This window comes from Pollachius pollachius (genome assembly GCF_949987615.1).
Source record: "Pollachius pollachius genome assembly, chromosome: 7".
Classification (NCBI taxonomy): Eukaryota; Metazoa; Chordata; class Actinopteri; order Gadiformes; family Gadidae; genus Pollachius; species Pollachius pollachius.
In genome coordinates this window covers 15,569,582-15,592,633 of record NC_136940.1, presented here as the reverse complement: position 1 = coordinate 15,592,633, position 23,052 = coordinate 15,569,582, and the positions used below count along the sequence as shown (strand labels likewise).

Here is a 23,052-nt window from a genome sequence, read left to right as displayed (position 1 = left end):
GGGGACAGTTGATGATGATGATGCATGAATTGTTTATCAGAATAACACTCTAATAACACTCTTATTTAACAATAATCATTTCTTGTTTATTGTTGTTCAATCATTGTTCATTCAGAATAAATGCCGGTTCAATTCAGAACTCAATCCAAAGAAAAATGATCTGACCACCAACTATTTCCTGTTTTTGTATCTCTCTCCCTTTCTCAGGGATTACCGGGACCTGGGTACTATGAAGTGGGGTATCCGGGACGTCCGCTGAATCACAAACCACCTCCCTTCTTCTCGTCCTCGCCACGCCGCTCTAAGCAGCAGGAAAGGCCGCTGACGGGATGCGATGTGGGTAAACATTAGACTGCATATACCTAGTCGATCACTCATCTATTATTTACACGTTCTCATACTTCTTTTTGCATAACAGCATCACATTAATCAGAGCCAGAGTCACATGGGGAGGCCCCAAATCCACACATAACCTATTTCAAAGTTTTCACAAGATCATGTCCAAAATGCCTACCAATATCCAAGTGAAACGTGGACATTATCTATTCCCCATCTGTAACGGTCCACTGTTCTGTCCTGTCGGAGATGCGTGGGCAACAGGGTGGGCAAAGTAACACTTTCCAGCGTATCCCAGGGTCCTGAGGCGATCCCAGGCCAGCCAGAAGACCTCTAGATTGGAATTGGTTCTTGTCCTGGTGAACTGCAAAGCTGAATGTGGCTGGTACACCTCTAAAGGGAGGCATTAAGGGGCCTCCCTTTCAATGTTTTACTATGCTTATCACTGTCTGAATAAGCACTCTATAGAAGAACATTAATTTCTGCCTTTCATTGCTGTCTCAAACCATTAGGATCCCATTGTAAAATGTTGGAATTACTTGTTGACCAAAAGAGACGGACAGTCTGGCGTAGGTATGTGAAGCGGGAGGCTGTGAGCCAGTATGTTCTGTAATGGTTGCTGTCTCACCAACAGAGTGGTGTTGGCCCCGGAGGTTACAACTTGGACTTTAAAGAGGGGAAGAGATTTAGAAGCCCCACGTCTGCTTTCAAATCATCCACACCGAGATTCCCCTCTCAGCCCCTCAGGGCCAGACACACGCAGTAAGAAGATGGATTTATCGCTTTATTATACACATCTATGGTCATTACACAGCTCAAATGAAATTGTGATATGCATGTTTGTTTGTGTTTCAGAGAGAAGCTACGGCCGGGGAATCCTCCTTAAATGCATTTAAGTACATTCAAGGTTTCTTTAATTATTTTATTCCAAAATAATTAAGAATGTCATCCAGGAGAAAGCTATTTATTGTAAAATGAGAATTTATTAAAAGCTTGAATCGAAAGGCAAAGCCAGTTTTGTCATGCCAGTCCAGTTAACCTCTCATACAAAATCTATACCAGTTTACAAAATAGTTTCTTTCAGACTTAACATTTCATGATGTCCACATAGAGCTATACGCATATCAACATGAAAATACATCCATATTGAGTTGAAAATGTACATTTAAAAAGTTTAATGGCACTGAGGAGTGACTTGTAAGGTTTGAAAAAACTGCTAAATCCACACTAATACCCCAGTAAGACCACTAAACATGATGGGCACTGCAGCTCTACAGACACAAACAAAGGAATGAAAATAATAATAATGCAAAGGTAGTTATTTGCACACTTCATAGCGTAGGAACAGAGACCAAAAATCATGATCATCAATCATTACATGACATCATTTCATGAATCATTCATGAAAACTTATATCAGAAATTAACAAACTGAGATGAGAAGAAAGCATTTTAACTTGTAAAAGGGGAAACTAGAAAGCAGCACATAAATCGTAGCTATGATTAATATTAATGTGTGCAGGCACATCAAACAGTATTAGTTCATTAGCTGGTATTTGTATTTTTGAGGCCCACATGCTCTTTGAGAACCATGATGAAGTGCTAAAAAAATAAATATTCTATTTTGAAAGTGGTATACAACACATCCTTCACCATTACGCTAACCATTGGTTCTGCCCATTGTTGGGGCGAAAAGCTTATTAATGTACGACATTGTTCATTTAAAAATAAAGCTTTTTAAATGAACAAGACAGCCTCATGCAAACAATTGCCTCCAAACATAAGCAGGTCAAGTTTTAGTGACGAGCAGACTTGCAGATCTTGTTGTACACCTCAGGGAAGGCGTCATTACAGCCAAGCTGCTCCCTCAACTTGTGGTACAGCGTTCCATCAAACATCTCCCAGAATTCCTCTCTGGCCATGTATACGTCTGCATACAGCATCTGGAACCTATGGGAGAAGCATAGCGTTGTCAAAACCGACAAGATGGGCTGAACACACAATTCAAACATCACATTCTTTAATTAATGGCTTAGGCAGATATGATACTTGTGACAATTCTAAAATATCTTGATGCGAGCAAGCTACAATAGTAAGGAAGCAAGTTAGTGGAATAGCTAAAATAGCTGTGATGCTAGCTAGTGTCTAAATAGCAACGTCTCTCAAGTCCTACCCGTGGACGTCTCTGACAAACTTCTCGAGCTGGCGCGTGGACGCCTTGGCCTCAAAGTGTTTGACCCTGGGCTCGCCGTACGCCCCGATGTCCACGTAGAGCTCCTCCTGCTGGGCCTTGGGGTGCACCATGCCTCTGCTGGGCAGCAGCATGAAGGGACATAGCCACAGGGGGTACACCTGGCACAACACAGGATGAGACCACCAGAGTTTAGCTTCATTCTTTTCACACAAAGCTAAGATTCCCAACTGAATCCATCCGCCAGACTCCTTCAGAGGGAGAACATGTGGATCACTGCTCCCCCTCCTCCCATATGCACCTGGATGTCTTGGTGGAAGCGAGTGAGTGCCGTCTGGAGGTGCCTCATGGGCACCAGCATGTCCTGGACCACGTGGTGCTGCTCGTACAGCCTGCGGATGGTCTCTCCCTGGGTGAGCTTCAGCAGGGAGATCTTGGGAGGAACCATCCAGCCCAGGAGCCAGCGGAAGACAGGGTGGTTGCCAAAGGGAATGATGTCCTGGACACACACACACACACACACACACACACACACACACACACACACACACACACACTAAGGTGGGGAGCAAGAATCGATGCGCTAGCCAGTTAAATTAGATTTTTAACAGAGAAAGGCCTTGTGGGCACAGAAGGTGTCATCAAGCCAGGATACACCAACAACATCATGTAAATATTATTGTCAACTGAACAAAATCTCCCAAATTGTAGCTGCCCTACAACCTGTAACCTTTTTCTCAAGGCCAAGGCCTTTCTCAAGACCTTTCTCTGTAAATAACTAATGCTTTGTGTACAGAGATGGCCCAAAAGACCAAGAGAGATCCTCCCCTGTCAGACCACCACCATGCATAATACATCCAACTATTTACAGTTATGGAACATAACCTTGTCAAACTCACTGTTGGCTAATGTGGTGTGTGTGTGTGTGTGTGTGTGTGTGTGTGTGTGTGTGTGTGTGTGTGTGTGTGTGTGTGTGTGTGTGTGTGTGTGTGTGTGTGTGTGTGTGTGTGTGTGTGTGTGTGTGCGAGAAAAGCATTAGTGACTAATGCAGGGTAATGTTTGTTGGGGAAAGGCTTCGGGAAAAGAGAGTCCCAAGCCAATAACAGGCACTATCTCACAGGTCTAATGTATGCATATGTCTGTGTCTGTTTACCTGCAGCTCCCAGAAGAGGCTGCGTGTGTGTCTGTGGTAGTAGTGTCTGAGTGGGATGTACTCCACGCCACTGCGGTCGTCTTTCAGGTAGCCTTCCACGTGTTTGAAGAACCAGGGCTTAAAGTACAGACCTATCCGGTTGATCTAATGGCAAAGACAGACAGAAAGACAGAGATGTTAAAAGTATCCTTGACAGGACACATTTGCCCCTTTTCCACCAGCAACTCGCCTCGACTAAGCCCGCCTTTTTTTGCATTTCAATCACCAAAATTAGGTACCTGGTACCAGTTACTTTTTTAGTCTAACCTCCGTCGAGGTTCCAAGCGAGCTGATCTGATACTTTTGTGTGACGTCACTGGACGAGCGCGACGTCCAAGCCTGACACCCGACACCCGGTGTTGTGCCGAAAATGGAATCCCCGCCTGATATCGCACCACATCTCCGCGTTATATATATCATCCCAAGATGAGCAACTTATCACGGAAAGCAATATGTACGATTTCTTCTTCTGACAAAAAGAGGGCTTATGTTTCAAGTCCTCTGAAGAACAAGTCCAGCCTCCGGGGCTCCGATTCCCTCTGTCAAATTTCTATGGGAAATGACATGGGGTTTTTGAATGATCGTACATAACAAACTCTGTAGGTGGCGAAGAAGTAAAAGCTGTTTCACGTTTTGAACTACACACTTTATCCATCTGGTTTCGACTGGGTTTTGGGATTTTCGGTGCCGTTAAAGAAGTAAACGATTATTAATCCTACCTTAACGGCACCGAAAATCCAAAAACCCAGTTATGTACGATCATTCAAAAACCCCCTGTTATTTCCCATAGACATTTTACCGAGGGAACCGGGAGCCTCAGAGGCGGGACTTATTCTTCAGCAGTGTTTATATCCTATCATCAGAAGATGAGCAACTTGAAAGCAACAGAAAGCGATGTTACATTTTATAGGCGACCGACACCGTAAGATATTCACGATAATGAACTACGAGGGCACTAAAATACGTAATAGTTTACAAGTCATACATGTATGTATGATGTGACGCTAGAAAGCACAGAGGAAATAAGCGAAAGCGCGTTCACGCGGAGAGGGGATGGGATTTCAGACGGGGATTCCATTTTCGGCACAACACCGGCATCTTTAAATACTAGCATCAGCATTCAGTCAACAATATTGATTTATTATTGAACACGGCAGGATCAGCGCGCAAGAACACGCCATGGACTATGACAGAGGTGGAGATGCTCCTGTGTGTTGCCCTGTCTGCTTATGTTTCGCATGGTGAATTGAGCTGGTACTGTCGGTGGAAAAGAGGCATTTCAGCCATGCCTTTTTATAAAAAATAGAAAGTTGGCTCACAATTTGCACATGTGATGGATGTGTTGTAGAATGTGTTCAAGGCGCTCACACTGCTGCTCCTGCTAAATAGACAAACCTGTTACTGCTTCCAGTAACTACAACTTCCTATGGCCTTTGGGACTGCGGTCAAATCCATTCACAAACAATCCATTCCCTTTAAAGAAGGGACAGGAAAGATTTCCTCTAGCACGTTGCCTTGGATAATCGATACACAGGAGGTGAAATAGTACTACATGACAGTTGATTATCCAGAATGTGAAATAAATGTGTAAACAAATGTGTTACAGTATACAGCATGGAGTCAGTTTTAGAGTTTGTCCTTGCTTCTACGGTCAAGCTCCCTCATCAGCCATTGGTCAATCAAGATGTCTGTTCCGCCTTCGGACTTATGTGAAGACAAATCGGCCTGGTGATTGGCCTGCCCAGACTGTTAGGGACATTTTCAAGGCTCTCTCGTAAAACAAAGGTCTAACAAGAGAGATTGGTAATCGAGTATGGCTGCAGCTCACCATTATTATTTCATATTCAATTCATTCTTCGATTCTTTTTTAAATTTTTGATAATTCCTTTGGTTTATAAAATGTAACATATAATGTCAAAGACCAGCCAGCCAAGTTACCAAGTCCAAAGTGTCATAATCCATGCTTTATCGAGCAAGCAAGAAAAACAAAAATATACCCTTTATAATGGTCCATGAACCAAATATTTGAATTGACCTTGAAGCAGCAAATGTTTGCTATTTTTACTTGAAAAATGACTTAGACAATTGATAGATTATCAAAATAAGAGTACACAAATTTTCACAAAATTTGCAGCTCTAAAATCTAGGCTACCAAGGAACTATCGGCCCCCCGTCCACCCACCTTGTCAGGCTCTGCGTGGTCCGTCATGGTTCCCGTCATGATGACGGCACTATCCAGGGAGTACTGCAGGCCCTCAACAAACGTGTTGCCCTTGTTCTGCGACGCCTCGGTGAAGCACTGGCAAATGTTCTCCAGCCCTCGGACTGGCTCGTAGCACAGCTTCACCCACTGCTTGGCCGGGACGATCTTGATCTCCGCGGCAACCAGGAAGCCCAGCGTACCGCAGGACCAGGGAACAGCGTGGAACAGGTCAGAGTTCTCCTCCTGATGGGGAGGGAAAGGTGGATAATAACTTTAATTTACAGTTACTACACATCACTTAAGGGTATTCTCAATAAGAATCTGAAAGTACTTCTAATGACCGTCCCCTCTGGCCGTAAGTGAACTTAAGCCTTCTAGAGCTACCGTACTGATAGCACTGGAATGCAAGCATACTTGCACTAAGAATAAAAACGAACTAAAACATACAAATTATTAATACAAACTAGCTGAGGCCACTTGGGAGTGCGCTTAGACGTCACGTCCTGCCTTCTCCAAGGCAAAACCATCCTGGTTCAAATATATAAACGAAATCCGTCCAAAGGCGATACAGAGATTTAGGTGCGTTTGGGTCATATCGGTCTATGCTTTGAGAATGGCCGTTTATACCTTTGTTTAGTGCCATTTCGTACTTAAAGACCTATTTAAGTCCCATTTGTCAGGATCCCAAGGTGATCTGAACGTCACCTGTTGATGACCAGAAACTTCAAATCAATGTCAGTCTCAGCCTATGGGGGCTGATGAGACTGGTTCTTCTTACCTCCGTACAGCGAACCAGGCTGCCGTCAGCGAGAACTAGTTCAAATGCAACACAGATGTGCTGAAACAGCCCATAAATATGAGAGGATGACTCGATGCCGGTACCCATCACCAAACCACCTGAGGGCGAGACGGAAAAAGAGGAGTTTTTTAAAAAAAAATGAATTTGTACAATTCTAAGTTAACATTTTCTATCCATTAGAACATAGCCAAAGTCTTTCAATACATATTCTGTGATAACTGACATCTGCTAACGTTTCCATTATTGAGTCTATGTGTTGGGGATGTACCTGCTAGCCCAATTCCTTCCTCGGAAAAACCTCAAAGCAATCAACAGGAGGCAGTGTTTGCCAGCTGTCAGGTCATTGCATACGCATGCGTGTGCATGTTTAAATCGTGTCTCTGCGTGTTTAAAGTGCATGTGTGTGTGTGTGTTAAGAGTGTGGACATCAAAATGAATACAGCATCCTAATGGGAAAACATTAGCCTTGAGATAAGCAGTTTATGACATCAGGAAAGCTATTATGAAATTCGATCCCAGGGCGCTCCTGGTCCTACAGCCCATTTCCTCTCCATTTCTTTTGTGGAACTAAAACATAAATCGTCTGATGTGATTAGGGAGCCGAGCACGAAGCTGATTGGCAGGGAAGATGTAAATGGCATATAATCCTACGAGGAGCCTTGGAGGGCGCAAATCTGATGTCAAGATGCGTCGACAAATGCATCGTACCTACTCCGTCTGAATGTTAAAACAATACTTTTCATTCCTCACTCCCCTCCACACTTAGTATATATTTTCCCATACGTTTTTGAAAAAACGTTTCCAAAATGGATGAATATGAAAGTGCAACAAGGAATAACTTTATAATGCTGAAAATTGTGACGTATAATTGTGAGTGATCGGGATGCCAGCGACAGACAGTTAAAGTGTTCTGGGTATGTAGTCTGTGGTCTGGGAATGTGCATGAAATAAGGCCTGAACTGCAACAGCAGAGCAACTGAACGATACCGATTTTATGTGCAGTAAAAGAAATTTCCAACATTGATGAAAATGCTAGTGTGGACAACTTGATTGACATGAAAATAGTGTTTTTATATTAAGTTCCATAGTGGGGACATGAGTTAGAAAAAGGCACATCAACTTACTGTCTAAATGAGAACAGTGATGGTGTTGTGAACATACCCACGGTGAGGTCGTCTAACTCCGGCACCACAGGCAGTGTCCAGCCAATGGAGTTCAGGAGAGCGGTCACCTGACCCATGTTGGCCAGAGGCTCAACTCGTACCACCTGCCATTAACAGCACAGATCCAGCATTAAACATATTGTTTTTAGGGAGAAAAAGCAGCCAACTATTTCAAAAGCTATGAGCAGCACCCAAGTGGCACTTTTAATAATGAATAATTGATAAATGGCAAAAATCTTTTAAAAGATGCTATAGAAAAGAGTTAAGAATATATATCCTGGTTGATTGGTTGCCTGCCTCTGTATGAGCCAATATAGATTTTAGACTGTCCTCGGCTCATTTCTGACCAATCAGGGAATCTCTTGGCTGATTGGTTTTGGGAATCCATCTTGCCGGTCAATCACATTGTCAACACAGTGTTATCCTCTCAATGGCGGAGGAACGTTAGCCTGGTCCTACCAGACTCTCGTACTTCATTTTTCATTTGCACAGAGAGTCTGAAGTTTAAAACTATTGGATCTGCCCAGTGCCACTCTGGATCTGCCATAACACCTAGCACCTTCAATCAATCCTCACAATCATCTTCTTTTTTTTTTTAAACAATATTTTATTGATTTTTTCACAACAAACAGAGGACAGACAGCACAGACATTGTCAAACTATAACACAAGGGTAAATAAATGACTTAACATTCATGGGTTGTATTCATATACACACAAGTTGTCAAAGGAGAGAGTAAGATAATAATACATAAAAAGTGAAAAGAAAATAATAATAATGAGAAAAAGATGTCTATGATCTATTGGTGAAAACAAAGCATGGGCGCCCTTTCCGCAGTAGGTCAAAAATATCATCAGGAAGATAATCAATAAAGGGTTGCCAAACATTATAAAAGGAATTATCGTTACCCTTTAATGTAGCACTGAGGTGTTCCATAGGAAAAACCTTAAACGTCTCTCTGTACCACTGTGTGACTGTGGGGGGTTTCCCATCAATCCACTGAAAAAGAATGCAGCTTCTCTCTAGAAGCAGGAGTTTAGCCATTAAAGTCTGCTGTCCAGTGGATAAAGAGAGTTGCTGTCTTGTAGGCATATTCAGGAGAAACAAGCCTGGTTCAACCTTTGTGGTTTTGTGGAAAATTGAGCTAAGCTCCTTGGCAATGTTTTTCCAATACCTGGATATCAAGGGGCATTGCCAGATGCAATGGTAGTCCGTTCCTCCTTCGTCTTTGCATTTGATGCAAATGGGAGAAATCTGGGGATCAATCTTGTGTAAAAAGTGATGTGTTCGCTGTAGTCTGTGCAATATTCTGTACTGGCTCTCTCTGAGTCTATTACATGTAAATAACTTCTTAGCAGATTCAAAGGCATCTGACCACATCTCAGCATCAAATTCAACCCCAATATCCTTCTCCCATAATTCCCTATTTCTGTAGGCATTTACATGGTTAACAAAGAAGAGTTTTTCATAAAAAAAGGAGATGAATTTTTTTATTGTTTAAGGCAGTTCAATTAAAATTGAGAAGGAAGCTTTCAATTGGGCTTTTTAATTGTTGATAGAAATTGCTTGAGCCAGCCTGAAATAATCTGAGAATGACAGGCCCAGTTGTAATACAGAAAGTTGGGAAATGGTTGACCACCCTTATCTATTGGTAATTGCAAAGTTTTCATCTTTAATCTAGATTTCTTTCCATGCCATATCAATTTTGAGAGAAACCTTTCAATATCCAAAATGGATGTTCATTTGTTCTATTCGATTGATTTTAAGTGGAAGCATTTGCATTGGGTATAATAGTCTAGGAAGTACATTCATCTTTATCAAGCTAATTCTAACCATCCATGATAGAGGGAGATGAAACCACCAGTTAAGGTCATTTTTAACTGCTGTCAGCATTGGTGTTAGATTCAGTTTATACAACCCTTCAATATTTCCCTGGACTCAAAATTCTTTCAGAATATTAATCTCTAGAAGCAGATGCATTTATAAAACCCTGGGTCTAATTTTTTTTACTTTCCCACAATTTCATATTAAAGCTAAACATGATAAAAAGATTCACAGGCTACAAAAATAATCAGAAATTCACAAAAACCATCAAACATAATTTGTTTTATTTTGTTCCATTTGAGAAATATCGTCTAATTTAGTTGGAGCAGTTAGCCAATTTTTCTTATATGACCATTTTATTATTGTATAAAAAAAAAAATACGACTATTATTAAGTGGATACCAAATCCCCCCACTACCCATAAACCCAAATTGTGGTAATTCACCCAAATGTGGCGCTATTTAAAAAAAATTATGAACTAGCCTTATTTCTCCTTACTAGATTGACCTGGATTCATCATATTAATCTCTAAAATCAGATGCATCTTTTTCACCCTGGCCTTCTGCTCTAAAAATGTTTACTTTTCCCACAATTTCATATAAAAGCCAAACGTCCACAGTCTCAACCCATTTTGCCTATATGACCATTTTGTTATTGTATAACTACAATAACAAAAGCCCTAGTTAATAACTATATTAACAACGGCTAATATTAGGTGGATACCATTAACAGTGCACATTTTCAGATCTGTACTCTTTAAGAAAGCCCTTAATTCTCTTGTGAAATGTGTGCTTGGAGTTTTCTTGAGGTTGTGTGCTTATCAATCAACATTTTCACTGTGTGAATGAGGCTTCATGCAGTTCAGGAATGTCAGTGGCCCAACGGGATAATGCTGTGTACTGGAAATCCTTAGGTTGAGAGTTCGAAACCTGATTAGAGCATTATGAACAAGCTGAACATGACATTCTGTCATTGCCACTCATTTAAGAAACACAACATTGAACAGCACCTGAAATTCATCAGGCAATCAACATTCCGGCTCATTAGTTTCCAAGAATCGGACTGCCAAGACACAGTATGGCATTAAGGGGAACTTCTTCATTAACCATTTTTCCTTCATAATTAATTCTTCCGTTAGTGTTCTTGACTACAAATGTTTAATTTCCCCAGAATTTCAAAGATTTTTCTGGTATATGCTTTGAAAAAAAACCTTAATTTCACTTGAGAAATGTGTGCTTTGAGTTTTCTGTATGTTGTGTGCTTATCAAAAGACATTTTGACCATGTGAATGAGGCTGCAGTTCAGGTTTATATTTGGAACATCTTTCCTTAAATATGACAATTATGTTATATTTATATATCAGGGCTCCAGAGTGCGACCAATTTGGTTGCACATGCGACCAACCATTTAACGGTGCGACTAATATTTTTAATAGGTCGCACTGGTGCACCTGACACTGCCCGGGTGAAAAAATAAATTTCCTTCGCAATCGCATCATCTCTGTGTTCTCCTGTAATAGAACTCACACTCATGGTTAGGGATGGGGATCGTAACCCGGTTTCACTTTTTTCAAAACCCGAAAATCATAGAGTCCCGTCGTTCATTTATTATTATTTTTGTCTTGTAGGTGTAATGTAATGTTGTGTCCCTCGAGTCGCGTCATGGCATTTAAATCAAATCAATCCAATCACTGCAGCGTGTCCACCAATGTTTTTGAATGGAATTGTAAGCAAATAGGTATTACAAGTAAAACAAGTGAAGTCTGGCAGTTAACTTTGCTCACGAGGATGGCTGAACGGGCGTAAAGGGGGGAACACAACCTCAATTGCCTTCGTATTTCCACCAACGCTTCGTATTTCCACCAATTAATAGAAAAGTATTGATAGTGGCATTGTGCATCAAATAAAGACCAAATGCAGTACCTTAGACTGTCTCCGAGTTGAAAAGACTGTCTCCTCCTTCTCCTGTTGCACCACAGACGGGCCTGTCTTAATCATCCACTCAAACTACGAGCGGTAATCGCACACACAGACATTGTCGCTAGTCCCGTCAGTTAAAATTAGTAATCCAATTTTGAAATCGGTACTGTAATCAGCAGCATACAAGCTAGTTATCTTAGTAAGTAGTAGTAAATAAAGTTTCAGATGTGCTGCTTGATGATGTGTTGAGGTTGGCTCAGTAAAGCGACTGTCAGGTTATCATGATGCGTTCAAATGTAATATAAAGAAACAGTAAATTTAGTTTTTGGTGAGAAACATGGTAATACTGTATTACTCATGTTTCTGTATTACTAATAGTTGTAAAGTGCTCTAATCATTTTATTTTATATAACTAAAACTACTGATGTCAATATTTATTAAGAATTACATATTTAATTGAAAATGCAGTTATTTATTTCCTAAATATTTTCCTCATCACTAAAAACGCTTTGTATTTCCACCAATTAATAGAAAAGTATTGATAGTGGTATTGATAAAGAATCGGATCGTTAAGGAGTATCAAAAATGGTATCGATATCAATAAATATTAATGATCCCCATTCGTACTCATGGTAGGATCATATCGTGGTCTAAACCAATAAGAGAAGAGCTTGTCGGTTCTTTGGCTCTGATTGGCTCTGGTCCTGTTCACTGCTTGTTTTGTTTTTTTTAAATTGCGAACGACCTGAGCGCCAGAGGAACTGAAACGGATAAAGAAAATAAACGCGACAAAAGAGGGGGAAAATTAAGCGAGGTAAAAACATAGAATGTTTTTTCATTCAAAAAAACTAAGCCTACTGTTCCAACCTGCCCTAGTACTGAGAGAGTAGTTATTCAGAGAGTCTGAATTACCTGCACAAGCCCTTTTATTTGGAAATGTTTTATTTTGCTTAATTTTTTAGTTTTAAATGTTCCATTTCAGCTCAGGGAATAACTTGAAACAATTTATTTTTATATATAATTGTGCTTCAAATAAAGACAAGCATTTCTCTACACCTCATGCTGCGTTCCAGGGACACTTTTTAGCCCGTAAGTTACGAGCTGGAACTGGGAGTGAATCGGTCTAGTACAAGTTCACGGGTAGTGAGTTGCGGGTTTGTCTGCCGTTCCAGGGCATTTTCACGGGTAGAAGGTTGTGAAAACACGGGTTACGGGTTGCCTGGAATGCACCATTATTCTTGTTCAAAAATCATTCACATTATATGAAAGTTATGGAGAGCGATAAAAGGTGACCATATGGCGTTAAAGGCGACGCAATGAAAAATTTGGTGCACCTAAATTTTGTGCTGGTGCACCTAAAAAAAAAAGTTAGGCGCACCAGTGCAACCAACGCATTAAGTTAGTCTGGAGCCCTGTGTATCTTCCATTAGTGTGTTCTTGACTTTTAATTTTGCTCGGAGCCCATTAATCACAGCTTGCGGTTATATTTATAATTAAATTTGTACCCTGAAATCATTCCAAATTGACTGATAATAGAACAGGTGTAGATCCCTCTGGATTGGTAATAAACAGTAATATATCATCGGCATAGAGGGGAATTCTGTACTCAGTGTCTCCTAATATGACACCGACAGTCCTTGGTGTTTCCTAATAGTCTCTGCGAGAGGTTCGAGCGCCAGCGCAAATAATAGAGGGGAGAGGGGACAGCCTTGACGTGTACCTCTACCCAAGGGGAAGATGTCAGACATTGATCCATTTACCAGGACCCTCGCTGCTGGAGAGCTGTATAGAAGTTTAACCCACTCTGTGAAACCAGAGCCTTACCAAAAACCTATCGAGGACATAAAAAGATACTCCCACTCCACCCGATCAAATGCTTTTTCAGCATCCAATGAGACAGCAAGGACCCTATTGTTTGTGCTTTGTGAGAATTGTATTACATTAAGAAGCCATCGAACATTGGAGTACGAATATTTTCCCGTCTGATCTGATCTAATTAAAATGGGCAACACCTCCTCCAGTCTTCTAGCAAGGAGTTTTGATAGAAGTTTAAAATCGACTCTGAGTAAACTAATAGGTCTGTAACTTGCACAGCAATCAGAAGGTTCATCTTTCTTTAAAATCAAGGAGATGTGTGCAAGATTTAGAGTTGGCGGAAGTGTGCCTCTTTCAGATGATACAATAAACATGTTGGTTAGAGGTACCAATACTAGCTTAGCCATCTTTTTATTGAATTCAGGACCAAACCCATCAGGGCCTGGTGAAGATTTCCCACTCTGTAGGGATTTAATTGCCTCCAGGACTTCCTCTTGTGTAATTGGTCTACACAAATCATGTCTTTGTTCTTCAGATAAGGTAGGGGAATTTATCCCCTCTAAAAAGGTTTTTCTCAATGTAACGGGTATAGAAAATGGCTTGTGTTATAAAACAGTTCCCCCCAACGATTTTCTGGTTTTAGCGGTTAATTGCAATAGCGGTTAATATTAACCGCTATTGTATTTATTTTCATGCCACTAGATGGCACTGTGCACTGTTGCCGTAGTGGCTTGCCATCGAGACGTAGTTTGAGTTAATAAACTGTTGATTGCTTGACCAAGATTGAAAACTGTTGTTCTCCACTTCGCATTACCAACAGGTATGTCTTATTATATATATTGAACTGTGGTTAATCTATCACGCAGACCTATGGGCAGTGCGTTTGTTCATGTGTTTGGGGAGCTGTATTCTGTTTGAAAGTGTGATTTGCAGTGTTTTGAATGTAGTTGCTAGCGGTTGTCGCTGGTGAGCTGACAGAAGCCGTTGGTGTCATCGGTTGGTGTGTGGTTGGGTGGAGGCGGTTGAGATGTGATATTTATACTGACATCTATTTGTATATATGCTGCTATTTATTTATGATATGGACAATTATTGATGTATTAGTTTATTTATTGTTTTATTATATTCTAAAGTCATGTAGGTATGTGATATTTATGCTGCCATCTATTTGTATATATATGCTGCTATTTATTTATGATATGGACAATTATTGATGTATTGTTTTTTTTATTGTTTTCATTATTATATTTATATATATTATATTCTAAAGTATTTAACTCAGAAAGGAGTTAATAAACTGTTGATTGCTTGAGCAAGATTGAAAACTGTTGTTCTCCACTTCGTATTACCCACAGCGCAAACCAGCCTGTGGGCCTTGTACCTGCCCAGATTCCCCTAGATCTGGCGCCGGTAACATCAACATTGAAGTATTTTGACACTAAAATGTGTTTAGTTCCTGATATAAATCCTTCATTATTTTACTTATCATTTTGGTTTCAAATTGTTGTGCACCTGTGCTATCTCTGATTGATGGTATTGCGTAAGAGCCTGCCTGGCCTCTGGCCAATCGAGCAAGGAGCCTGCCGGGTTTGTTACCAGATTCAAATAATCTGTGTTCGGCAAAAAATATAGCTGATTCTGCTTTTTGAGTTAGTAATTGGTCTAAGGCAGATCGTGCTGCTTCTAGTTTTTTCACCACAGCTGTAGAGGAGGATATTTTAAAATCTCTATCCAGGGTAATAATTCACTGCTCCATTTCCAGTTGGTTTTTTAAATGATCCTTTTTTCATTGCGGCTGTATAGGAGATTATGGCCTCTCTCAAGAAGGCCTTACCTGTTTCCCATAGGGTAGAAGCAGAAACATCAGGTGTGTCATTTGTGGAAATAAAAAGTTCCCACTGTGTTTCTAGGTATGTTAAAAATGTAGGATTGCGAAGATATGGGTTAAATCGCCAGTGTCTAGATAAGGGGTCATAGTAGGGTGGAAGGAGTTCAATAGTGACTGAGGAATGGTCTGAGATGGCACAAGTGTTAATAGAACAGGTTTTGGTCCTATCCAGAATCGATCTCGAGATAAAAATATAATCAATTCTTGAGAATAAGTGATGGGGGCGAGAGAAAAATGTAAAGTCTTTCTCTAGTGGATTCATGACCCTCCAGGCAACCAGAAGGCCTAGATCTGAGCATAGCTCCTTTGTGACTCGAGCCATTTTAGAAGGAGGTAGGGTTTTAGTTGGGCTATGATCCACACTTGGGGCCAGACCGCAGTTAAATCCCCTCCTAGTATTATATAAGGTTGGCAGAATAAAGAAATATCAGCCAATAACTTGGAGTAAAACAAGCTGTCGAAAGTATTTTGGGGGTAGAAACTTCCTAAGAGGAAATGTTCCCCGTACAGAATACCAGTAATATTAACAAACCTTCCTTCTGTGTCCTGGATGACTTTATCAAGTGTAAACGTAAGATGTTTGTGGATTAGTATTGCTAGCCCTCTGCTTTTTGAGTTGAATGATGAATAATGAATTTGCCCAACCCAGTCTCGCTTTAATTTTAAATGTCAAAGATCAGTGAGGTGGGTCTCTTGTAATAGGGCCACTTGCACCTTATCTTTCTTAAGCATGGAAAGTATTTTACGCCTCACATTATTAATACCCTTGACATTTAGTGTAATGGTTTTAGTGTTACTCACTATGTAGAGTACTTTTCATGTAAAAAAAAGAAATTGTCCATTCCAAACAAAGAAACAACCCATTAGGAAAAATCTTGTGCAATTTACTATAAACCTGCAGATAAACTGTGCTGTCATAAATGGGAGAACACATATAACCTTCTTCATGCCCAAAAAACAATACACACGTGAAAACAGAGCATAAAGGTTATGAAAAAACAAAAAAAAACAAAGAGCTACCCAGTGGGTAGCGATATAGCAACACGTGCTGCTAAAAGGAGTAACCGCTTCTGGAAAAAACAAAACGACTTCCAGATCTTACCCCCACCCGAACAACAAAAAGTTACTAACAAGCATATCATTGTGGTCACCTAGCTTTTGCAGCCCCATTAATATCAGTCACACTGCAAAGTGTTCATGAGAAAAGAACAGTTGGGCAAAGTTAGCAGCAAAACATTTTAAAGTATTGTGTTGAATTGTTCATTCAAAAAAGAAACTCACCCAATCCTCAGTAGGGTAGAAAGTGGCCTTGTAAACCCTAAATGCAAGTAAAATAAAGTTTTATGTTTGAACCAAAGCGCCTTCTGACAGACTCTATCCCAGTGTGTTGAGAAAGCATTCCGCATCTCTCTGTGTTTCAAACTTGTTATCTGTGCCATTATACAGACAGATAGAGTGGCCGGAAAGCGCATGCTGAAACAAATGCGTTTGACAATCAAAGCCTGACACGCGTCATTGAAGGCTCTGCGCTTCTCTCGAACCACAGCAGACAGGTCCTGATGGATGAAGATCCGCTGTCCTTCATGTTCTAGATTGGGCTTCGCCTTCAGTGCTGCTAGTAGCCTCGTTTTATCCCTGGAGTTGTGGAGCTTGATGATCACCGGGCGTGGGCACGTACCTCGTGGGCCGAGGCTGCGGTGGGCACGGCCGATTTTTAAACCGATTTTAGTGCCAGGGTCCGTTCCCATGGAAGCCAGGATTCAAAGAACTGTATGGGTCGGTTTCCCTCCGTGCCCTCTTTCAGATTGAGAATGTGAATATTGTCCCATCTGCTCCGGTTCTCCATATCATCCATGCCATCTGTCAATTCTTTAATTTTTTTGTCTGCTAAGATGAGTCTTGCCTCAAGTCCGAACACTGTATCTTCCACATCCGATATCCGTTGTTCCGTCTCGACGATGTGTTTGGATTGATTTTCCAAAGTTGTGGATATTTTGTGCCCGATATCTCAGAACTGGCTAGCAGTCAAATCCACTTAGCTAGCAGCCGTCTTTCATGATTGAAGTTTTGTTTGTTGTGACATTGTTTGAATCTCAAGTGGGACACCTTTCTTGTAGCCTTTAGTTTTTACACGGATCCAGTTATAAATAAACTGAAATGGGCGTATGAAATTGCAAAAAAAAAGAATTAAGGTCGTGTGGGAGCGGGAGCTCAGCAAAAACACGTCTCTTAGGGCGTATTCACATCCTTAGTCTTCAGGATCCTTAGTTCGATCTCTATGGTCCGGTCCAAAACGCAATGTTTATTTTTTGGTTTGGTGCGGTTCCTTTCCACATTGCAATTTTTTGCAGTCCGAGAATTTGTTCACAACGCACGTGTGTGCATAGATCGTTCAATCATTGTACAAGACGGTGGGGGGCCGGGTAACGCGGGTTAACGCATAAAAAAAAAGTAAACAAAGAAAACAAACTATGGAGATTCAGCATGCTGCCCTCGTTGTGCTTATACTGATTGGTTTCATACAGTTACAAACATTTGCAGTACTTTTGGAGCATCAGAGGCGTTTGGCACGACGACATCGATTTTATGATGCTATCCACGAACCGCTCAAACGCCTTCTCCCCCATCCTTGTACTGAATGTATTAAATGCAGAAGAATCAGAATTTTTATAGCTGTTCTCCAACATACTTTTTATGTTGGCGTCTGCCCAAATATCCAAAAGACATTTCGGCTCCTCTTCGCTACATGTTGAGCCACGGCTCATTTTTAACGGGTCTGTTAATGTGATCTTTGAATTTACCGCGCTAATCAAACAATATAAATAAACAAGCAGCAATGGGAGCCTGTTGCGTTCAAAAAGGCATATTACTTTTAGAACTGGGTCGGACCGAGCGCGGTCGCTTTCACATCTCAAGCGAACCGCACCAGGGTTTGTTTGGAAGCTAACCGAGACCACCTCTACGGCTGGGTCTCGGACCGGCTGTTTGGTCCACTCCAGAGTTCGATGGTTTGTATTCACACCAGCCCAAAAGGTCCGCACCAGCGATTTTTTTGGTTTGGTTCGAACCAAACAAGGCAGGTGTGAATACGCCCTTAGTCAGCCATCGTCACGTGATCCCCCACAGTCATCATTTTTAAATGATGTTCTGTTCTTAGCATGTAGTTTAGAACCAATCAAGAATAATATTTTGTAATAAAGGCTTATGTTAAAGGTAGATTTTGAATATAGTGTTGATATTTAAGTTTTTTATAGTTTAACATGTGTTTTTGTGTATTCTGTAGCTAGTTTGAACCCTGAATCCTGGTGCTGTGAAGCAGCCGTGCTGCCAACCGCACACATCTGTGAGGGCTAAAAACTGCACCATGTAGGTATACACTGCACCCACTTTTAGGGCTGGGCGATATGGACCAAAACTCATATCTCGATATTTTTTGTTTGAATGGCGATATACGATATTATAACGATATTTTGAATAAAACGGGTAAAGTGTGTTTGTTTTAACTCCACGCCACAAGTATTCACCATCAACCATTTATTTAGGTTTAGTTTTTTTTTTTTGCTCAACGAAGCACAGCTGTGCTTTAACAACAGATGTGTAAGGGATAATGAATAGAACGCCGGTCATTATCGGGAAAATAAGCCCAGACAGGGCGACCAGGACACCGACGTGCAGTGGAGTTGTCTTGCTTGGCTTATTTTCAATAATGACCGGCAACGTTCTATACATTATCCCGCTTATTACACGGATACTTGCCTAAACGAAAAATAACTTCATGGTGTGTCTTTTTACAATTAATTTGTAACCAGCATTCGTAGTGTTGATCAGCAGAGAAATAGTCCGCCAAAGTTGTGACGTCGCTTAGAAACCAAAGACGCCGGGGCTGACAAGTAACCGGACTACTTGCGGAGTGATACCAAAGACGTCATTAGAGGCAAAAAATCCTTTGTTTTCCTTGACAGCGGTCAATTATACTCATAATTATACTTAGCAATGGTGAATTATCAAATATAAATTCACCGCCGGAAGTTGTTAAGGGCCCATGCAAGTGAACGGAGCGTTCCACGGCATTGAGAAGAGCCGTGTAATAAAAAGCAATAGTGTTGCCTGTTTGAAACATACGGAACCCGCACAGGGGAGACGTTCCCTCCAGGGCCGATGCTATCGGGAGCAACACCCTTCACTTTACTGGCAGTGGGTCTGCCGATAGGTCAGAATATGGTTGGAATGAAGCGGCCACCGATACTTGACAGGCTGGGTACTTTATTCTTATACACAACCGGACCTGTTCATTACTTCGCTAAACTGACACGCACGCTACCGCTCGCTCTCCTCGCTCGTACACTGACTAGTGTTGACTCGTTCGCGAACGAATCAGTTCGAATGAACGAATCGTTAAGACGAACAAACTGAACTGGTTCCTCTCTCTCGTTCGCCTCGTTCGTCTCGTTCGCCTCGTTCGTCTCGTTCGCCTCGTTCGTTCTCAGAGTCGACTCCTCCCAGACCCACTAGTCGCTGAATCGCTGACAGTTCGTTCACTCACTGTGTGAGTGGTGAGGAGGGACCGACTGAGAGACGTAACGAATCACGAGAGCCAGCCAATCGTATGCTGTTCTAGGACTGAGTCTAGGACGCTCTCGTTGAATTTTAGTCAATGAGAGACAGAAATCAACAGGTTTAATGGGGAAAAAACAAATGGGCTTAGTGAGCGAGCTATCTATTATTCACATTGGCCATCTGTTGCATGGCCGTATTTAAAGGATGCATTGTACATATTTATAATTCGAAATTCGTCCCAGCCTTTATACCACATTTTTCACAACCTACCAGCTCTTGTTGTGAAGACTACTCACCGCACAATTCGTTTCAATGGAAATCGCGACAGTATACTTTCAACATAAAGTGTACATATTTATCATTTGAAATTCGTCCCAGCCTTTATACCAGAAACTCTAGAGTCTATAGTGTAGCGACACCGGGACATTTAAAGAGTTTGTGTGTTATGTGTTGCATTGTGTTTCGTTGTCCGTTATGCCAGTTGTTCTCTGTGCATGCATTGGATGTTCTTCTTGTCAATCAGTGTGGGTGGCGAATCATCAGGTCAGCTGGGGGAGGGCCTTGGGAGAACAGGAGGGTGGGGGCTTGCACGTTGAAGGGACCGGGTTGGGGGGTTGCCTGGGTAACCGGTTGTTGTTAGTGTGGCTTTTTGCCGTTGGTTACGGGTTTTCAGTGACCTGGTTTGTCACCGGCGAGGTCATTACAATAGCGTATAACTGCGTTGTCTGATGACAGTTTGATGCATTTTTCACAATTAACCAGCTCTCGTTTTGAAGGCAGTGTTAATTTTGGCAGCTAGATTTAGTCTTTGGCTGCACAGGGTTCTGTTTATGGGAGCCTAAAACACCCGGGACACCCACCATCATTGCTAAATCAAGTTTTTTATTTTGCTGATATGTCAAACATCCAATAATCAACTACACCCCCCATCCCGCTGCGTTTGGTTAAAGTTGTAATGTTGACGTATGAGAATGAGAACGAGGGAGGCGCTGAGTCTGAGCCGTTCATTCCATGATTCTACCGGAAACTCGACTGAACCGGAAACTCGACTGAACGAACGAACGAACGAACTAACGAACGAGGGGCTGAGTCTGACTGACTCAGAGAACCGTGTATGATTCGATTCACCGCTACCGGAAACTCGACTGAACGAACGAACGAACGATTCGCGAACGACTCCTCTTGGCGAACTGAATGACGCGAACTGGTTCGCGGAAACAAATCAACAATCCATCTCTAACACTGACTCGCTGACGACACACACACACACATGCACATACACTGCCAGTGATATGCGTGCGATACTTTCTCGTGAGCACAAGAAACATTAAAAACATATTTTTTTTCCCCATGTCCCTTAACGGGTTCCGTACTCTCTACCACCATGTGTTTATTCAAAGTTAGTTGTGATGCGTAACGTGGGTGCGAGAACACTGCGTACATGTAAGGGGCGGGATTGAGCAGCTGAACATGGCTTGTAGGCTCAGAGAGCAGCGGTCGGCCTTATAAAATAGCGCTCGCAAATCAACATCAAAATAATATATAATATTCCGGTATGGCGATATTGTCTCAACTACATATCTCTTTCAAAAATATACCGGTATAAATTTTACAACCGGTATATCGCCCAGCCCTACCCGCTTTTAGCCTGTACCCTGGTCCTTACAGATGGTGGGGTCGGGTGACACAGTGGTTAGCAATGCTGCTCACCAGCATAAAGGATCCTGCGTTTAATACATTGGATATACATCATTGTAATCATGGAAACTACGATAGTGATAGTAGTTGCCATGTGCCAATGTGCATTATGGCACTCATTGCAGTCCTAAACGTCCCTGGAATGAGGGATCCCCCACTCACATTCCCTTCTAAAGGTTTCTTCCTTGATAATTAAGGGATCATTTTCCTTGCTCTTTAGAGTGCTTAGGGTTAGCGGGTGATGGAACATGTGGTGTGTGAAGCCCTTTTAGCCATTAACTTTGGCAAACAAATTAAATGTCTTGCCTTTATAATGTTCACGGCTCTCTTTTCAGTTTGATCCCCCTCAGCCCTGCATCTACCTGTCTCTTGATGTCCACGTCCAGTATGTCCATCATGTTGATCATGATGTTCTTGTTGGTTTTCTTGTACTTGGCTACTCGGAGGGACACGGTCAGCCAGCCTGGTCTCCCCGTGCACATATGGGTCTTGGCCCCCTCTTTCCTCCAATCGCTTACCTGGAGAACGACCACAACCAAACATGGCATTGAGTTACACAGAGCAGCAGTACAACAATGTAACACACACAGCTAGATAAGATACCAGTGTTCCAGATAGTATGTTATCTATGGTACGTTCGGCCAACAGCCTCTGATCCTTAGTTTAACCCTTTACCAAGACAAACTATAGCGGAAATAGAAGAGTTTAACAATAGTTATTTCTGTAAAGGGTTAACAATTAACCTCCTGGTTATATAACTATCAATACAGATGGGACTGGACTGAGACTTCAACTTGTTTATGTATTTGGTTACAGATTCGTTGTTTACAAGCAAAGCCTGAAGGCAAAGGTTTTAGGAAAAGGGCCTGTGTTTGAGAGAAAGACAGATAATGTAGAAAGGCATAGATACGAATGAAATAGACAATAGGAACACACACAAACACACACACACACACACACACACACACACACACACACACACACACACACACACACACACACACACACACACACACACTCAATTCGGTCTAGTTGTGCTCACCTGCCGCTGAATGTCTTTGACACGTTGGTCATGCAGTTTTGGCGCTGAGCACATCTTGAATATTATCCATGCACGCAAATAATAATACACGTCGAATACAACGGAGAGCGGTAGCAGGAATAAACACACAAAAATCCATCTTTGATGAACAATCACGTAATCGAGTCCCTTTACTTTAATCCACAGTAGAAATAACACTACCAGGACCCCTAAATACATGAACGAATCCATCGCTATACCGCCCACGACCTTCTCACCAGCTATTTCCTTCGTAATGATCAAACCAAACAAACACCCTAAAACAGCTTCTACTCTTATTCACGAAAAACAACGAGCCACTGCACTGGTGTATGCAGCAGATTTCGGCGACGCATTTAAACCATGGACCTATTAAGATTGAAACGCTTGCTGCACGCTCCAAAAACC

The 23,052-nt window shown here is 41.6% G+C and overlaps 2 protein-coding genes across 3 annotated transcripts in view; one reads left to right on the top strand and one right to left on the bottom strand.

Moving 5' to 3' along the window:
- Positions 1-1,330, top strand: part of LOC307078654 (ciliary microtubule-associated protein 2-like) — a 4,857-nt gene extending 3,527 nt beyond the window's left edge. For both annotated transcript variants that reach the window (XM_079740581.1, XM_079740580.1), the window contains 3 exons: positions 208-336; positions 971-1,098; positions 1,192-1,330. In XM_079740581.1, the coding sequence (XP_079596707.1) occupies positions 208-336; positions 971-1,098; positions 1,192-1,222 (288 nt within the window). In that variant the 3' untranslated portion in view covers positions 1,223-1,330. The remainder of the gene's footprint in view (positions 1-207; positions 337-970; positions 1,099-1,191) is intronic.
- On the bottom strand, positions 1,317-23,052 carry dhcr24 (24-dehydrocholesterol reductase). Its single transcript, XM_079740579.1, has 9 exons — positions 22,627-23,052; positions 21,947-22,102; positions 7,882-7,987; positions 6,700-6,818; positions 5,901-6,164; positions 3,680-3,823; positions 2,828-3,025; positions 2,509-2,687; positions 1,317-2,285 (listed from the first exon to the last, which is right to left on the bottom strand). Exons 1-9 carry the CDS (start codon positions 22,855-22,857, stop codon positions 2,132-2,134), a joined length of 1,551 nt encoding a protein of 516 aa, XP_079596705.1. The 5' UTR covers positions 22,858-23,052; the 3' UTR covers positions 1,317-2,131.

Excerpts from the sequence above, each read along its gene's own strand:
- dhcr24 (XM_079740579.1), bottom strand. The coding sequence starts at position 22,857 with ATGGATTCGTTCATGTATTTAGGGGTCCTGGTAGTGTTATTTCTACTG. Across the intron at positions 22,103-22,626 it reads TCAAAGACATTCAGCGGCAG|GTAAGCGATTGGAGGAAAGA; the intron begins GTGAGCACAACT and ends GTCGTTCTCCAG. Across the intron at positions 3,824-5,900 it reads ACCACGCAGAGCCTGACAAG|ATCAACCGGATAGGTCTGTA; the intron begins GTGGGTGGACGG and ends CTTTGCCATTAG.